At 37.2% G+C, this 15,017-nt stretch overlaps 1 protein-coding gene across 7 annotated transcripts in view; it reads right to left on the reverse strand.

The window, feature by feature from the left end:
* LOC140479924 (terminal uridylyltransferase 4-like) overlaps nt 1-15,017 on the reverse strand; it is a 106,586-nt gene that overhangs the window by 28,073 nt on the left and 63,496 nt on the right. For all 7 annotated transcript variants that reach the window (XM_072574310.1, XM_072574312.1, XM_072574309.1 and 4 more), the window contains 3 exons: nt 11,656-11,806; nt 10,339-10,419; nt 3,588-3,691 (listed from right to left, as the gene is read on the reverse strand). In XM_072574310.1, coding sequence (XP_072430411.1) covers nt 3,588-3,691; nt 10,339-10,419; nt 11,656-11,806 — 336 coding nt within the window. The remainder of the gene's footprint in view (nt 1-3,587; nt 3,692-10,338; nt 10,420-11,655; nt 11,807-15,017) is intronic.

A 15,017-nucleotide genomic window follows, 5' to 3' on the forward strand; every position in this document is an offset into this window, starting at 1 on the left:
GGTGATTATAATTTCAACACCTACCAATTTGCTAATCATGATTATATCTGATATTTTCTATGCAGAGAACTAAAGAGTGAAGCAAATACAGTGTTACTTTATATCGTTTTACACTGAAAAATAGAACTTGAGCAATGGTTAGCAGATGCATCAAAAGTGGATCCATTCAGTCAGGCACAGGGGTGGGTGGACTTGAATCTAGACCTTCTGGCCCAGAGTTTGGGACACTACCCTTGTGCCACAAGATCACTTGTTTACATTTAAATGCTCAAAAACCTTGTCATGTCATAATAAAGAGCAGTATAAATCAATTTCATACCACTATTGGGTTGTTTGAAAACCATTTATTAAAATTCCAAAATCTTTCAACAGAGAGGTCTTAGTTTAATAAATGGTTAACACCTGGGTCTGGGCGAAGTGCTTGGGAAGTAGAGACCAAGGCATTGCATTACTTTTCACTCTCATGAAAAAATCTTTCTTTTTTTTATTGTCTGCAGGATAGGCAGAGATAGGAGAAGCAAGGACAATGGTGACCCAAATCCTCTGATGTGGGGAGAGACTTCTGACTCAAACAAAGTTACTTATGTGCCTTGGGACCCTGAGAAGACCCAGATAAGCATATATGCAGTACTTACAAAGATTTATTGGATAACTTGACAAACTGATGAGGACCCAGTTTATTTCATGCACACGCAGGCTAATTATCATGTTGTAAAATTAAACTCTGGTGGTTTACAGAAACCTCCAATCTTTACACAATGAATTACAACATATGAATTAAAATTTCCACATCTCTGTCCAGTGCCTAACATTATCTGCAGTTTTCCTACGATGTTTACAAATGTTGTTGGTATTTTACCCAAGGGCAGCTCTAACTTTCTGAAAGTACAGCTCCAATTTTTCTAGCCCACCTTTGGACATCTGTGGTTCCCATATGCTTTTACAATTTGATGGAAAATTTAACCTTTATCTAACTGAAAATGATTCTATCGCGTTACACAGCATGTTGAAACTTCCAGTTGCTGGTTGTTCAGCTGGTTCAGACTGCTCCAATGACAGTGTTAATAGATGGCAGAAACACACAGATTTAGATTACTTGCCCTTTATTTATTCTGGATGTTATACAGATTTACTTAAAGCTTTTCACACGAAGGTGTAAATCCTATTCAGGGCATGACCATAAGTTAACCATCTGCACAGTCAAAGCTCCACAGCTCCAAAGTCAGCAATGTTCACTTGCTCTTGCACCACAATGTTCCACTTCAGATTACCAAGCTGCTCCGACTTTATTGTGCTACGACTGAGCTCTGCATTTCTGAATCTAAACTGATTGCTCCTCATAGAGATTTACAGCATTGGAATAGACTCTGCAGTCCAATTCATCCATGCTGACCAGATATCCCAACCCAGTCTAGTCCCATTTGCCAGCATTTGGCCCACATCCCTCCAAATCCTTCCTATTTGTATATCCGTCCAGACGCCTTTTAAATATTGCAATTGTACTGGCCTCCACCACTCCCTCTGGCAGCCCATTCCATACGCACCACCCTCTGCATGAAAAAGCTGCCCCTTAGGTCCCTTTTATATCTTGCCCCTCTCACCTAAACCTACGCCCTCTAGTTCTGGACTCACCCACCCCAGGGAAAATACTTTGTCTATTTACCATATCCTTGCTCCTCATGATTTTACAAATCTCAATAAGGACACCCCTCAGCCTCTGACACTCCAGGGAAAATACCCCCAGCCTATTCAGCCTCTCCCTATAGCTCAAACCCTCCAGCCCTGGTAACATCCTTGTAAGCCTTTTTCAGAATCCTTTCAAATTTCACAACATCCTTCCGAGAGGAAGGAGATCAGAATTGCACGCAATATTTCAGAAGTGACCGAACCAATGTTTTGTACAGCTACAACATGACCTCCAACTCCTGTACTCAATACTCTCACCAATAAAGGAAAGCATACCAAAACATTTTCTTCACTATCCTATTTACCTGCGACTCTACTTTCCAAGGTCTCTTTGTGCAGCAACACTCCCCAGGACCTTACTATTAAGTGTATACGATCTGCTCTGATTTGTTTTCCCAAAATGCAGCACCTTGCATTTATCTAAATTATATTCCATCTGCCACTTCTCAGCCCACTGGCCCATCTGATCAAGTTCCCGTTGTAATCTGAGGTAACCTTCTTTGCTATCCACTACACCTCCAATTTTAGTGTCATCTGCAAACTTATTAACTATACCTCCTTTGTTCACATGCAAATCATTTATATAAATGACAAAAAGTAGTGGACCCAGCATCGATCCTTGTAGCACTCCACTGGTCACAGGTCTCCAGTCTGAAAAGCCACCCTCCACCACCACCACCAGTTCTGTATCCAAATGGCTAATGCTCCTTGTATTCCATGAGACTAATCTTGCTAACCAGTCTCCTGTGGGGAACCTTATTGAATGCCTTACTGAAGTTCATATAGATCACTCCTTGGAAGATTTACAACAGTGTTTCTAACATTGCAACATCCTCTTAAAATTATACTTCTATAGCTTTAGCATCAAATAAAAATTAACATTCACTGGATAGATCTTGAATTCAAATGTTTATGTCGCATTTAATAAGCTCATGGGCAGCTGAGCCAATTTGTTACAGTAACCGTATTTTAAGCACTCTAATATCAATTTTACTGGTCAGTTAAAAAAAGAGGAACTGAAATAAGATCCTATATTATATAAAAATAGGCCTGTTTAGTTTCTCTCATTTATTATTTGTATAATTTACTTCAGAATGGCTAAGTATTCAGCCATATTGCTGACCAATCAGAAAGCAATATTCACGATATGCTTGTTTATCCTTACAATTGGTCAGCTCAAAAGTGATCTGTACTAAATGAACACTTCCTAATTGCTTTTCACCATCAGGTAAAAGGAACAAGTAGAAGACAACACTCAATAACATTGAAGCTACAAGGGAAAATTCAACAGAGTACACTTCCCTGTTTAGATGATTCATTAAACTCGTCACCAATTAACTGGGAATTATAAATTTCTATTAGTTTTAATCTGATAGCATTTTAATTGTAATGTTTTGCTTTATGGAAGCAATAATTCTGTCCTAGGGCTAGGCTGCTAGCTTATAAAATGAACAAGGATAAGCTAATGATTACATTGTGTGGAGTAAGGAAAATAAAATCATCTCAAAAGGATTAGCAATTCTATTTAAACGAATTGTTCATACCAACATGATAGTTACTTCTACTACATTTGGTTATTTGATTTTTTGTGATGGTAGTTCGAAAGCAATATTCACGATATGCTTGTTTATCCTTACAATTGGTCAGCTCAAAAGTGATCACCCATTTTAAAAAAACTTTAAATATTTATTTTAAACCAAAGCTCATTTCAAAGGTCAAGAGGGAAATTAGGAGATGTGACTTACTTCATAAATTGTTTCATAATGATTCCGATATCATTAGAATTCGCACTCTTTGTTTTCCCTGAAAGCCTGTTCCCTTGTAGGAAAAGCCAGTCCAAACTGGTCACTTTCCTCCAGTTCACATTTCAATTGAAAGTTCACTCTGAAATGTAAACTCACCTCTGCAGTCTCATGGCCTTCCAAAGTCATGCATATATCCAAGTCGCTATCACGAAACCCAAAACCATTTTTAGACGATCCAAACAAACACAGTCTGGCCTTGTCTACACTCAAAAAGAGATTATGTATGAATATCATGGATATCAGATATTTGTGTTATCCAACAGTTATGGAAAGGAAGTATGTAGAGGGATTGAAGAGGTAAGTTGGCTGAAGTTAAAAGAGGAAGGGGAGAAAGGGAAATACAAATAAGAAAGAAGGAGACACAGGAGAAGGAACAGAGATAGAAAAGACAGGAGAGAAAAATCCAGCAACCTATTTTACAATTTGCAATTAAGTTAAGCCTTCAATAGCTTTTATTTTAATGGGGGGGGGGAAAGAAGGGGGAAAGGGAGAGATGGGGAAGAGTTGCAAGTTCTCATTGCCTTTTGTGTGAAAAACTTCCTCTGACATCCCATTGACCATTCTAGTTCTAATGTTAGGTTTATGCATCCCTATCCTGAATCCGTCCAACAGCAGAAATAGTTTCGCACCAATAAGAATCATAGAGTCATAGAGATGTACAGCATGGAAACAGACCGTTGGGTCCGACCCATTCATGCCGACCAGATAGCCTAACCCAATCTAGTTCCACCTACCAGCACCTGGTCCATATCCATCCAAACCCTTTCTATTCATATACCCATCCAGATGCCTCTTAAATGTTGCAATTGTACCAGTCTCCACCACGTCCTCTGGCAGCTCATTCCATACATGTACCACCCTCTGTGTAAAAAAGTTGTCCCTTAGATCTCTTTTATATCTTTCCCCTCTCACCCTAAACCTATGCCCTCTAGTTCTGGACTCCCCCATCCCAGGGGAAAAGACTTTGTCTATTTATCATATTCATGCCCCTCATGATTTTGTAAACCTCTATAAGGTCACTCCTCAGCCTCCGACGCTCCAGGGAAAACAGCCCTAGCCTATTCAACCTCTCCCTATAGCTCAAATCTTCCAATCCTGGCAACATCCTTGTAAATCCTTTCTGAACCCCTTCAAGTTTCACAACATCTTTCCGATAGGAAGGAGACCAGAATTGCACGCAATATTCCAACAGTGGCCTAATCAATGTCCTGTACAGCCGCAACATGACCTCCCAACTCTTGTACTCAATACTCTGACCAATAAAAGAAAGCATACCAAACGCCTTCTTCACTATCCTATCTACCTGCGACGCCACTTTCAAGGAGCTATGAACCTGCACTCCAAGGTCTCTTTGTTCAGCAACACTCCCTAGGACCTTACCATTAAGTGTATAAGTCTTGCTAAGATTTGCTTTCCCAAATTGCAGCACCTCGCATTTATCTAAATTAAACTCAATCTGCCACCTCTCAGCCCATTGGCCCAGCTGATCAAGATCCGATTGTAATCTGAGGTAACCTTCTTCACTGTCCACTACACCTCCAATTTTGGTGTCATCTGCAAACTTACTAACTATATCTCTTATGCTTACATCCAAATCATTTATATAAATGATGAAAAGTAGTGGACCCAGCATCGATCCTTGTGGTCCTCCACTGGTCACAGGCCTACAGTCTGAAAACCAACCCTCCACCACCACCCTCTGTCTTCTACCTTTGAGCCAGTTTTGTATGCAAATGGCGAGTTCTCGCTGTATTCCATGAGATCTAACCTTGCTCACCAGTCTCCCATGGGGAACCTTGTCTAATGCCTTACTGAAGTCCGTATAGATCACATCTACCGCCATGCCCTCAACAATCCTCTTTGTTACTTCTTCAAAAAACTCAATCAAGTTTAGTGAGACATGATTTCCCACGCATAAAGCCATGTTGACTATCCCTACTCAGTCCTTGCCTTTCCAAATACATATAAATCCTGTCCCTCAGGATTCCCTCCAACAACTTGCCCACCGCCGACATCAGGCTCACTGGTCTATAGTTCCCTGGCTTGTCCTTACCACCTTTCCTAAACAGTGGCACCATGTTAATAGACCCTTAGGTTCAACCAGTCCATGCCAACTAAGGTCCCAAACTAAACTAGCCCTATCTGCCTGTGCTAGGCCTATATCCCTCTAAACCATTTCTATTCATGAACATATTCGATTGTCTTTTCAACGCTGTAACTGTATCCACCACTTTCTCTGACAGTTCATTCCACACACGAACCACTGTCTGTGTAAAAAAATTGCCCCTCATGTGCTTTCTTTCTCCTCTCACCATACAAATATATCTCCTAGTTTTGACCTCCACCACCCTAGGAAAAAGACCCCTGTCATTCACCTCATCTATACCCCTCATGACTTTATAATCCTCAATAACCCCACAACCTCCTACGCTTCAATGAAAATAGTCCCAGCCTTTCCAGACTATTTTTATATCTCAAACCATCCATTCTCAGCAACATCGTGGTAAATCTTCTTTGAACCCTCTCCAGTTTAATAATATCCTTCCTACTGTGCAGAGCACTCCAGAAGAGGCCTCACTAATGTCCAGTACAACTTCACCATGACATCCTAATTGCTCTACTCAAAGGTCTGAACAATGAAGGTAAGCGTGCTAAACACCTTAATCACCCTTGAGTCAAATTTCAAAAAAATTATATACCTGAACCCGTAAGTGTCTGTGTTCAACAACATACCCGAGCACCCTACTATTAATTGTATAAGTCCTGTTCTTGTTTGTATTACCAAAATGCAATATCTTACATTTACCCAAATTAAGCTCCACCTGCCACTCCTCAGCCCACTGACCTAATTGATCAGGATCACTTTGTAAATTCATCTAATTGATCAAGATCACTTTGTAATCTTAGATAACCTTCTTCACCAATTTTCGTGTCGTCTGAAAACATACTAACCTTTCCTCCTATATTCTCATCCAAATAATGACAAAGAAAAGTGGACCCAGTACCAATTCCCGTGGAACACCTCTGGTCACCTGCCTCCTGTCTGAAAAACAACCCTCGCCCACTACCCTCTGTTGCTTACCGTAAAGCCAATTTTGTATCCAAATGGCAAGCTCATCCTGAATCTCATGTGATCTAACTTTATTAATTAGTCTATGATGCAGACCTTGTCAAAGACTTTAGTAAAGTCCAAGTAAGCAATGTCTACTCTTGTACCCTCACCAATCTTTTTGATTACTTCATTGAAAAATTCAATCAAGTTTGTGAGACATTATTTTTCTTACACAAAACCATGCTGACTATCCCTAATCAATCCTTGCCTCGACAAATACATGTAAATCCTACATTTCAGAATCACCTCCAATTTACCCACTACTTACATTAGACCTACAGGTCAATACTTCCCAGGCTACTCCTTATAGCCTTTCTTAAATAAAGGCACACCATTCACCTTCCTCCAGCCCTCTGGTACTTCACTTGTACTTATATATGATACAAACAGGGAAAACAGCCTCAGCCTGTTCAGCCTCTCCCTATAGCTCAAATCCTTCAACCCTGGCAACTTCCCTGTAAATCTTTTCTGAACCCTTTCAAGTTTCACAACATCTTTCCGATAGGAAGGAGACCAAAATTGCACGCAGTGGTTGGGATATCTGGTCGGCACGGACAGGTTGGACCAGTCTGTTTCCATGCTGTACATCTCTATGACTGTATGAGTCTATAAGTATTTCTGCTGGGGGCCCTGCAATTTCTTCCCTCAACTTCCACAATGTCCTGAGACACACTTGATCAGGTCCTGGTGATTTATCTTCCTTTATTTTTCTTAAGACCTCCAGCACCTCCCCTTTTGTAAGGTGAACTGTTTTCAAATCACTAATATTTATTTACTTGAGTTCTCTAGCCTCCATTTCATTTTTAACAGTAAAAACTGACATGAATTTTTCATTTAATATTTCTCTCACCTCCTGAGGTTCGACACAAAGATGACCTCGTTGATTTTATCCTGTTGATATTTTTAATTTTTCTATATCCCTGACTTAGTTCAGTCTCTGTACTTTTATATATTTTAGTAAATCTACTCAGGCATGTTATAACACACTTTTGGAGCAGGTGGGACTTCAGACAAGTACTTCTGGCCCAGTGCTAGGAAGGAATACTACCATTCTGCCACAAGGTAATGCAAGCCTAATTCTTGCAACCTGCCAATTTAGTCTTTATGTCACAGTGTCTATTTGGTGAACATATTCTGCACTTTCCCCAACACCAAAATATTCTTCTTGATGTGTGGTGCCCAGAACTGATTGCAGTAATTCCCTTCAAATCATTATGGCATCACTTCCAGTAAATTATATCTTTGGGAGATCTTACTACTAGATCTTGACAAGGAAAGCAAGAGAATATGGATGTATAGTTTGCTTTACTGTGCAACAGTTCTCTTTGCTAGTTCAGCAGACAACCTTTGAACATTGTAGAAAGTCTATTCAGTGCATTTCAACTGAATTAGGAGCTACTGCAATGAATGAATGAGTTTTGACAATGCACTGAACACCAGTATTGATGAGGGAAATCTCTGCACACATCAGTAAATTCAAATGGCATGTATAATGAATTGAAATTAATTGAAGATATGAGACCTTCTTTACCTATGGATATTAACAATAAGAGCATTAGGGTTCACCAGTGAAGCACAAGGAGGTGTATAGAGAGGTCAGATTAGGAAAATACTTACAAGAAATATTTAAAATCTTCCAAATGTTCCCAATCAGCCGTAAAAGTAAATTTTCAAATATGTTTCTCTAATAACCATGATACTTAGTCTCCTTAAATAACAACTATGAATAACCACTACATTAGGGGAGGCAGTCACATAATGTTACAAAATGATCAGAAGGTGTTACAATGACTTCATATTTAATAAATTTTGAGGACTTGAGTTTAAAGGATCATGGAGATTGGTTGATTTAAACAGGTCAAAGAAAAAACAGTGGCAATTCATGGAAAATGTATGTTTCCACATATTTGCAGAGCTTATTTATTTGAACTCATTTCACAGAAACAGCTGTTATTTATTTCTGTATTGTCACTTGTACCTAGGTACAGTGAAAAGCGGATAACATCGCCATGTTCTGGCACCATCTTGGATTACAAAATAAATTACTGAATAAATCGTAATGTTGGTAAAATACTGAATCAACTAATATTAAATTGAAATTACTAAAACTGAAACAGCTTCGACAGTTCATACTTCCCTCTCTGTAGACCAATGAGATCATGGCAGATCTGATAATCCTTTATTCCACCTACCTACCATATCTCCATAATCCTTGATTCCCTTAATGATTAAAAGCCTGTCTGTCTCAGTCTTGATAATGACACAGCCTCTTCACTCACGTAGTAAATAATTCCACAAAGTCACTACACTCGGAGAGAAGAAGTTTCTTCTCACCTTTCTCTTAAATAGCTGACCTCTTATTCTGAGACAAGAAAATTCTTGCATATTGAGAATCAACCTGGTATACCTTCTCTGGACTGCCTCCAATACCAGTATATCTTTCCTTTAACATTTCACATTATTTCAGGTGTCCTCTAATCAGTACCTTATCAGTTCCCTATTTTTACAACCCATTCCTTTTGAAATAAAGGACAACATTTGATTTGCCTCCCCTATTACTCGCTAAACTTGAATGCTGGCATTTCATGATTCATACACAAGAACTTCCAAATAACTGTATGCTGCAGCATTCTACAATCTTTCCACATTTAAATAATATTCAGACCATCTATTCTTCCTACCAAAGAGTAAACCTCGCATTTTCCTACATTATATTCCATCTGCCACATTTTTACCTGCTCACTTTATCTGAATGTAGACTTATCCTGAGAATGTCCTCTTTATCCTAATTCTCTTTGTTCTATTAGTTACCCAATTCTCTATTCATGCTAATACACTATTCCCAACATTGTGGGTTCTTATCTTATTAAGTCGTCTTATGTGCAGAATCCTGTTTCACTTTGTTTTTGGAACTTCAAATACATCCCTTTATCTATCTACCTGTTATCTTCCAAAGAATTCTAACAAACTTGTCAGATGTGATTGACATCGGCTCTTTACATTATTCCAATGACAGACGACAAGCTAACTGGGCTATAGTTACCTGTTTTTGTCTCACTCCCTTTTTCAATAAGGGTGTTGACCTGGCATTTTCCAGACTTCTGGAACTTTTCCAGAATCTAAGGATTCTTGGAAGGTTACTAGCAATGCATCCGCGATCTCACCTCACTTCTCTTAAAATCTTAGGATGCAAACCATCAGGTACTGGGACTTATCAGCCATCAGCCCCATTACTTTCCCTAGTTTTTTTTGAGTTAATTAGTAATTTGCCATACAACAATTACTGTGGACTATCGTATTCCCATCCTTTTATTTCATTCTACTTCAACCAGCTACTTAAGCTAACATTAAATGTTGGCATCACCTGTCTCAATCCTTATGGATTCCATAGCTCAAGAAGTCTTGTGTAAAAATGTTTCTCCTGCTACCTATCCTAAATATGTTACAGATAATTTTTTTACCTTGTACAGAACGTCACAAGTTAAAGGTAAAAATAATTATTTGGCCCATCTAGCATTTCCATATCATGATATAACACTGCTTACTCCAAAGCTTTCACCTCTATCTCCACAAATAAACATTCACCATAATATAGTTAGAGATGCCCTTGCAGTAAATTTTATGATAAAACTAGCTGATTATACATCTAAGACTGTGGCTGAGAGTGGGTGGTCAAGGTTGTGCATTAAAAAAAAAGGATGAAATGTGATGCTTATAAAAACTTATAGAAATTACCATCAAATTCTTTACGGATAAATCTTTCCAAACTTGCTAAGGTTTGTTCTCTATTTTGTTCCTCAAGAGGTGAGAGTTCATCTAAAAAAAAGTTAATATTTGTTAATCATCAGATGTTATGTGACTAAAATGTCAATTATAGAGATATCATTATACACAGCAAGCTGATTTAGACATTTGATTACAGATACATGGTAGATATAGTTAATCATTCTATTTATTAATCTTTCAAATACAAAAACAAACAGAGATGCACAGTTCATGATTTAAAACCTGCCTTCAACAGCCGCTGTAATATATAGCTGATAGTTTTTTGGAGGCCAAATGTCAACTTATGATGCTAACCCACTTCTGCTTGTAGTCAATTTTGCATCTGTACCAGTTCTCTTTAATTTCAGAGGTCAAATAATTTCCATTGATTGTAACCGTCAGACAACAAAGTATGGGGTGTGAGAGTCCAGCTTCTAATCAGCGAACACATCACAAAATCTTTACTAACTGAAACAGACAACATATCTATCAAAAGCATTCCCTGAATGTAAGTTTTTTTTCTAGACTGTTACCATTACAACAGATACAAGTTGTAATACTCTCTCCCCTTCCACAAATTGCACATTTCATTTGTTCATTATCCCATGCTTATCCTCATATTATTTTTCATTCTGGGTTTCAGCTCTACTTCTATTCCCTAGGCTACTGTGCTGTGGAAATAGAAAACCTCAACAATTCATTCAACACATTTTAAAAAATGCTTTTCCAAATTAATTACTGCTAAAACAAAACTATAGTAGATACTTTTTGCCGTGTTTCACCAGTGTTGTGCTCAGGCTAGAAAATGGAAGGAAGGTGGCAAATATTGGGGATGGAAGGAAAGACAGTAATTTCGTAGAAAACATCTCTGAATCTGCTTGGAAGACAATGGACGTGTTTTGTTAGGTGGAATGGAAGACTGTGTACACCTATATATTATCATGCAACTTATTGTGAACCAAGCTATGGTAAAACAAATTATTTAATAAAAGTATTGAGATCATCCCATATGGTAACCTTAACATCAATCCTGATTTTGGTCAATGAAACTTTCCAGTTCCTGCTTGTCTTTGGAGAATACTGCACCAATAATGGTACATTATATTGGGTGTGGTTCATCGACATGAAATTAACAGGATTTAAGATTGTTATAGTGAAACAACTCAAATAATGCACGAGTGTTGGCTCAATATTTCTCTACTTAAGACTGTAAACCATTTTCTTTAAGCCTATGGCTTTAGTCAACCAATACTAAAATTATTAATTATACAATGACACTGAACTTACCATAACATTTCGTGCAGACTAGATCAAGAATTTGCTTAAATTTATTTATCATAGGTGGCAAAGGTTTCAAATCAATCTTCTTGAAATCTTCTGGGCAATCATTCTTTGAATGTCCATCCCGTTTGCAGATGCTGCATACAATTGTTGGGGGCTGAAGGTGACAGGAAACATTTACTAACTTCATGTAACCTGACAAATAATTGTTACCCTTTTAAGATTACAATACTACTTATACAAAAAATTAAAATGAGGCATTAATCTTATCTGTCACCAAGTGATGGCACTTTTGAATGCAGAACTGCCAATACTAGCTTTGTTGCTGTACCCAGATATCTCCCAAGGATGGAGACAAAACTGGGAGTTATTTCCAGCCTTCTCCTGTCAAAACAATATACAGGTAGACAATCCTTTATCCGGAATTCTGAAATCTGAAAAGCTCAGAAATCCGAAATTTTTGTAGTGAAGTTTTTTTTCCCATAACAAGGTTGTTTGGCGCACAAATAGTTAACCCAACTTCATATCCACATGACCCACATCACTCAGATGTGACGTAGTGGCATGGCTCTGCACTGGCAGGTGTCAATGCTGTCTCAGCGCTCATAGAACTTACAGGTTGCGCCTGCTGCTGGGTAATTTTTAAAAAAATTTACTATGAAAATGTCATTTAATCCTTTATCAGAAAAATTCCAAAATCTGAAAGACAGATGGTCCTGAGGGTTTCAGGTAAAGCACTGTCTACCTGTAGAGTGCATCCATTTCAATGCAGACCAACTTCTGTCCAGAGTACTTTCAATGTAAAACTAACTATCTATTTAGCTTGTTGCTTGCTATATTATGCATTAATGATTGGTCTTTCACATTAACTTTGTAAAGTATGAAATCTTGCATGAAATCTGCATTAATTTGTTGTGGAGCCCAATGTCCTCAATATACCATTACCTTTGTAATATACCTTTCACTTTAAACTAATACATCTATATAAAGTTCCTGCCTTTATTTTAAATCTATTATATGCAATATAAATGACAACGAATGTAAAATGCCCAAGCCATAAATGATTGAGTCAAATAACTAGAACGAAGTTATTTGCACAACTGTAAGCAACTTAGGAAAAATAAGTAATGAATTTAAATCACTAGCCTGAACAATATATTCAAACTCAATTATCTTTATCCCACATTTAAGAAATCAAGGAACTGTTGTAATATGGATATTTTCTGATTTCCTTTAATGGCCAACTTATTTCCTCAACCAACCAACAAGAAATTCACCCTAAGTAATTATTTTAAATGCAACAAAAACACAGAATAATTCACAAAACTAGCTCAATTTTACCTATAATACTTCCTACTTCTTGTTGGAAGTCCATTACAATTGTCTTCCCTGGGGAGTTGAGCTGTCCTTACTACAATTTGCATTTTTCCAATGAGTGCCCCTTCCACGTAGCCCTTAATAAGCATCTCACTAGTTCCAACACAATGAATGATGATTAAAATCCAAAATATCAAAAATGTACAAAATACCAATATTTAGGCGACTTAACTGCTGACAATCCAACTTTCTTTGTTAAATTACACTTTTTTCTCTTTTTCTTCAGAGATTTGAAGTGATGAATTTTGCCAGCTATTTACCATAGTTCAAAATCCAATTGGTCTATTTTTAACCACAAGAGACTCTATATTCTTCTTTACTATTGCAAAGTAAGCAATGTCTTCTCCTCACTTTAACAGTTCTTTGACCTCAATATCTGCTATGTCATCACGATTTTGAAGTTCCCTCTGATACTCACAAATGCAAATAATGTTCACTTCCTTGTTCCAAAAAATCCATGTGGTTGACTTTCACTCAATCTAACACTAATTTCCAATCAAACACAATGATTGGCTGCCATATAAATTAAAACTAAAATTAATTAAATCTGCTATATATTTAGACAAGATATTAATTAAGAGTACCAGATATAAATAATAATTTTGAAGTGCAAGAATCAAAGATCACTGAAATTAAAAATGATTAATTTCAACGTTGGTGAATTACTTAAAGTGTACATTACATTTAAATAGATAACTATCTTTGTGATCCTGTTGCATTTAAATAGTACTTCTTGCACTTGAGCTAAATGGCAAAGCACCTGGAAAAGGAAATTAGAGTACATATGCAGAGATCATGATCTATCTTCTACTCAGTTGTTTTAAATCCAACATGGAAATTTAAACAAGAACTTATGTTATTATCCTGTCATGCATTTCAAAAAGATTAAGGCGAACATGAATGCAAGTACAGTATATCTTTTTCCATAAAGCAATCTACTGTCTAGACATTCCATGTTTCTAAATAATTTTAAGTCCTGAATTAGTTCTACTTTTCAGCGTATGTGCTTAAAAATCTAGAACTATAAAACTTTTAAAAATCTTAAATTCTCTAAGTCTCTTGACCAATGTTGTTACTTGTGTGGCCTTTCTGAGGCCCACCTTCAATACTTACACTTCATTATTAAAAGTAATTGCCAAAGATGGGGAGGATGAGAAGACTGAGTTCAAAACATCACATCAGGTTTTGCAAATGTTGTGCAAATGGAAATTCAAATTAATGGTGAGTAATTGCAAATTCAATTGACAATTCATTTATTGCGATTTTCTTTTAACAAAAAGTACCTTTCCTCAATAACTTTACTGGCCTGCATTTTGTGAACAGTAATACAGTTGCCGTTGACCCCAAAGAAAGGTGTCCAGTGATTTCTGTGTTTTTGATTTCCCCCTTCCTGACAATAGATTAAACCTGATAGCAATTCAATGGGATCGCTAAGCATGTAGTAACAGTGATGTCAGTAAGCAGGTAAGCCGCCAATTACATTGAAGTATTTCAAAGACATCAAACCAGGGATATTAAAGCCCTCAATCTTTTTACTCAATTAAAAATTTTGGATAACGAATAAGATGACAATTTGATTGAGATACAAGTTAAAACAAAGATAAACATTTATAAAGACCATCATATCTTATTGTTTTTATCATCATGAAGATGTTTAGCACTCAACTGTTATAAAAGTAGATTTTCAGGGCTAGTGAACACTGTGCTACTAAACATCAAGTAAGATCTTATTCAACTTAGTCGCTAAATCACTGACAGCAACTGCAGCATTTTGTATTATTCTGCAAATGTGTGCCTCTAGAAGTCACTGTCAGCTTCAGTGCATTAACAATGTCATTGATGACAATTACACCATCGTAATCAATACAAAATCCTGCTGGACATTCCTAAATAAGCCTATTGTAGGTCTTATCCTAGAACATTTCTTGAATTTACAGAAGTCACACAATACAACTTCTAGATAAAAGAATAATTTTAATCATTCTTTAAAG

The sequence above is a fragment of the Chiloscyllium punctatum genome, chromosome 7 (genome assembly GCF_047496795.1).
Source record: "Chiloscyllium punctatum isolate Juve2018m chromosome 7, sChiPun1.3, whole genome shotgun sequence".
NCBI classification, from domain to species: domain Eukaryota; kingdom Metazoa; phylum Chordata; class Chondrichthyes; order Orectolobiformes; family Hemiscylliidae; genus Chiloscyllium; species Chiloscyllium punctatum.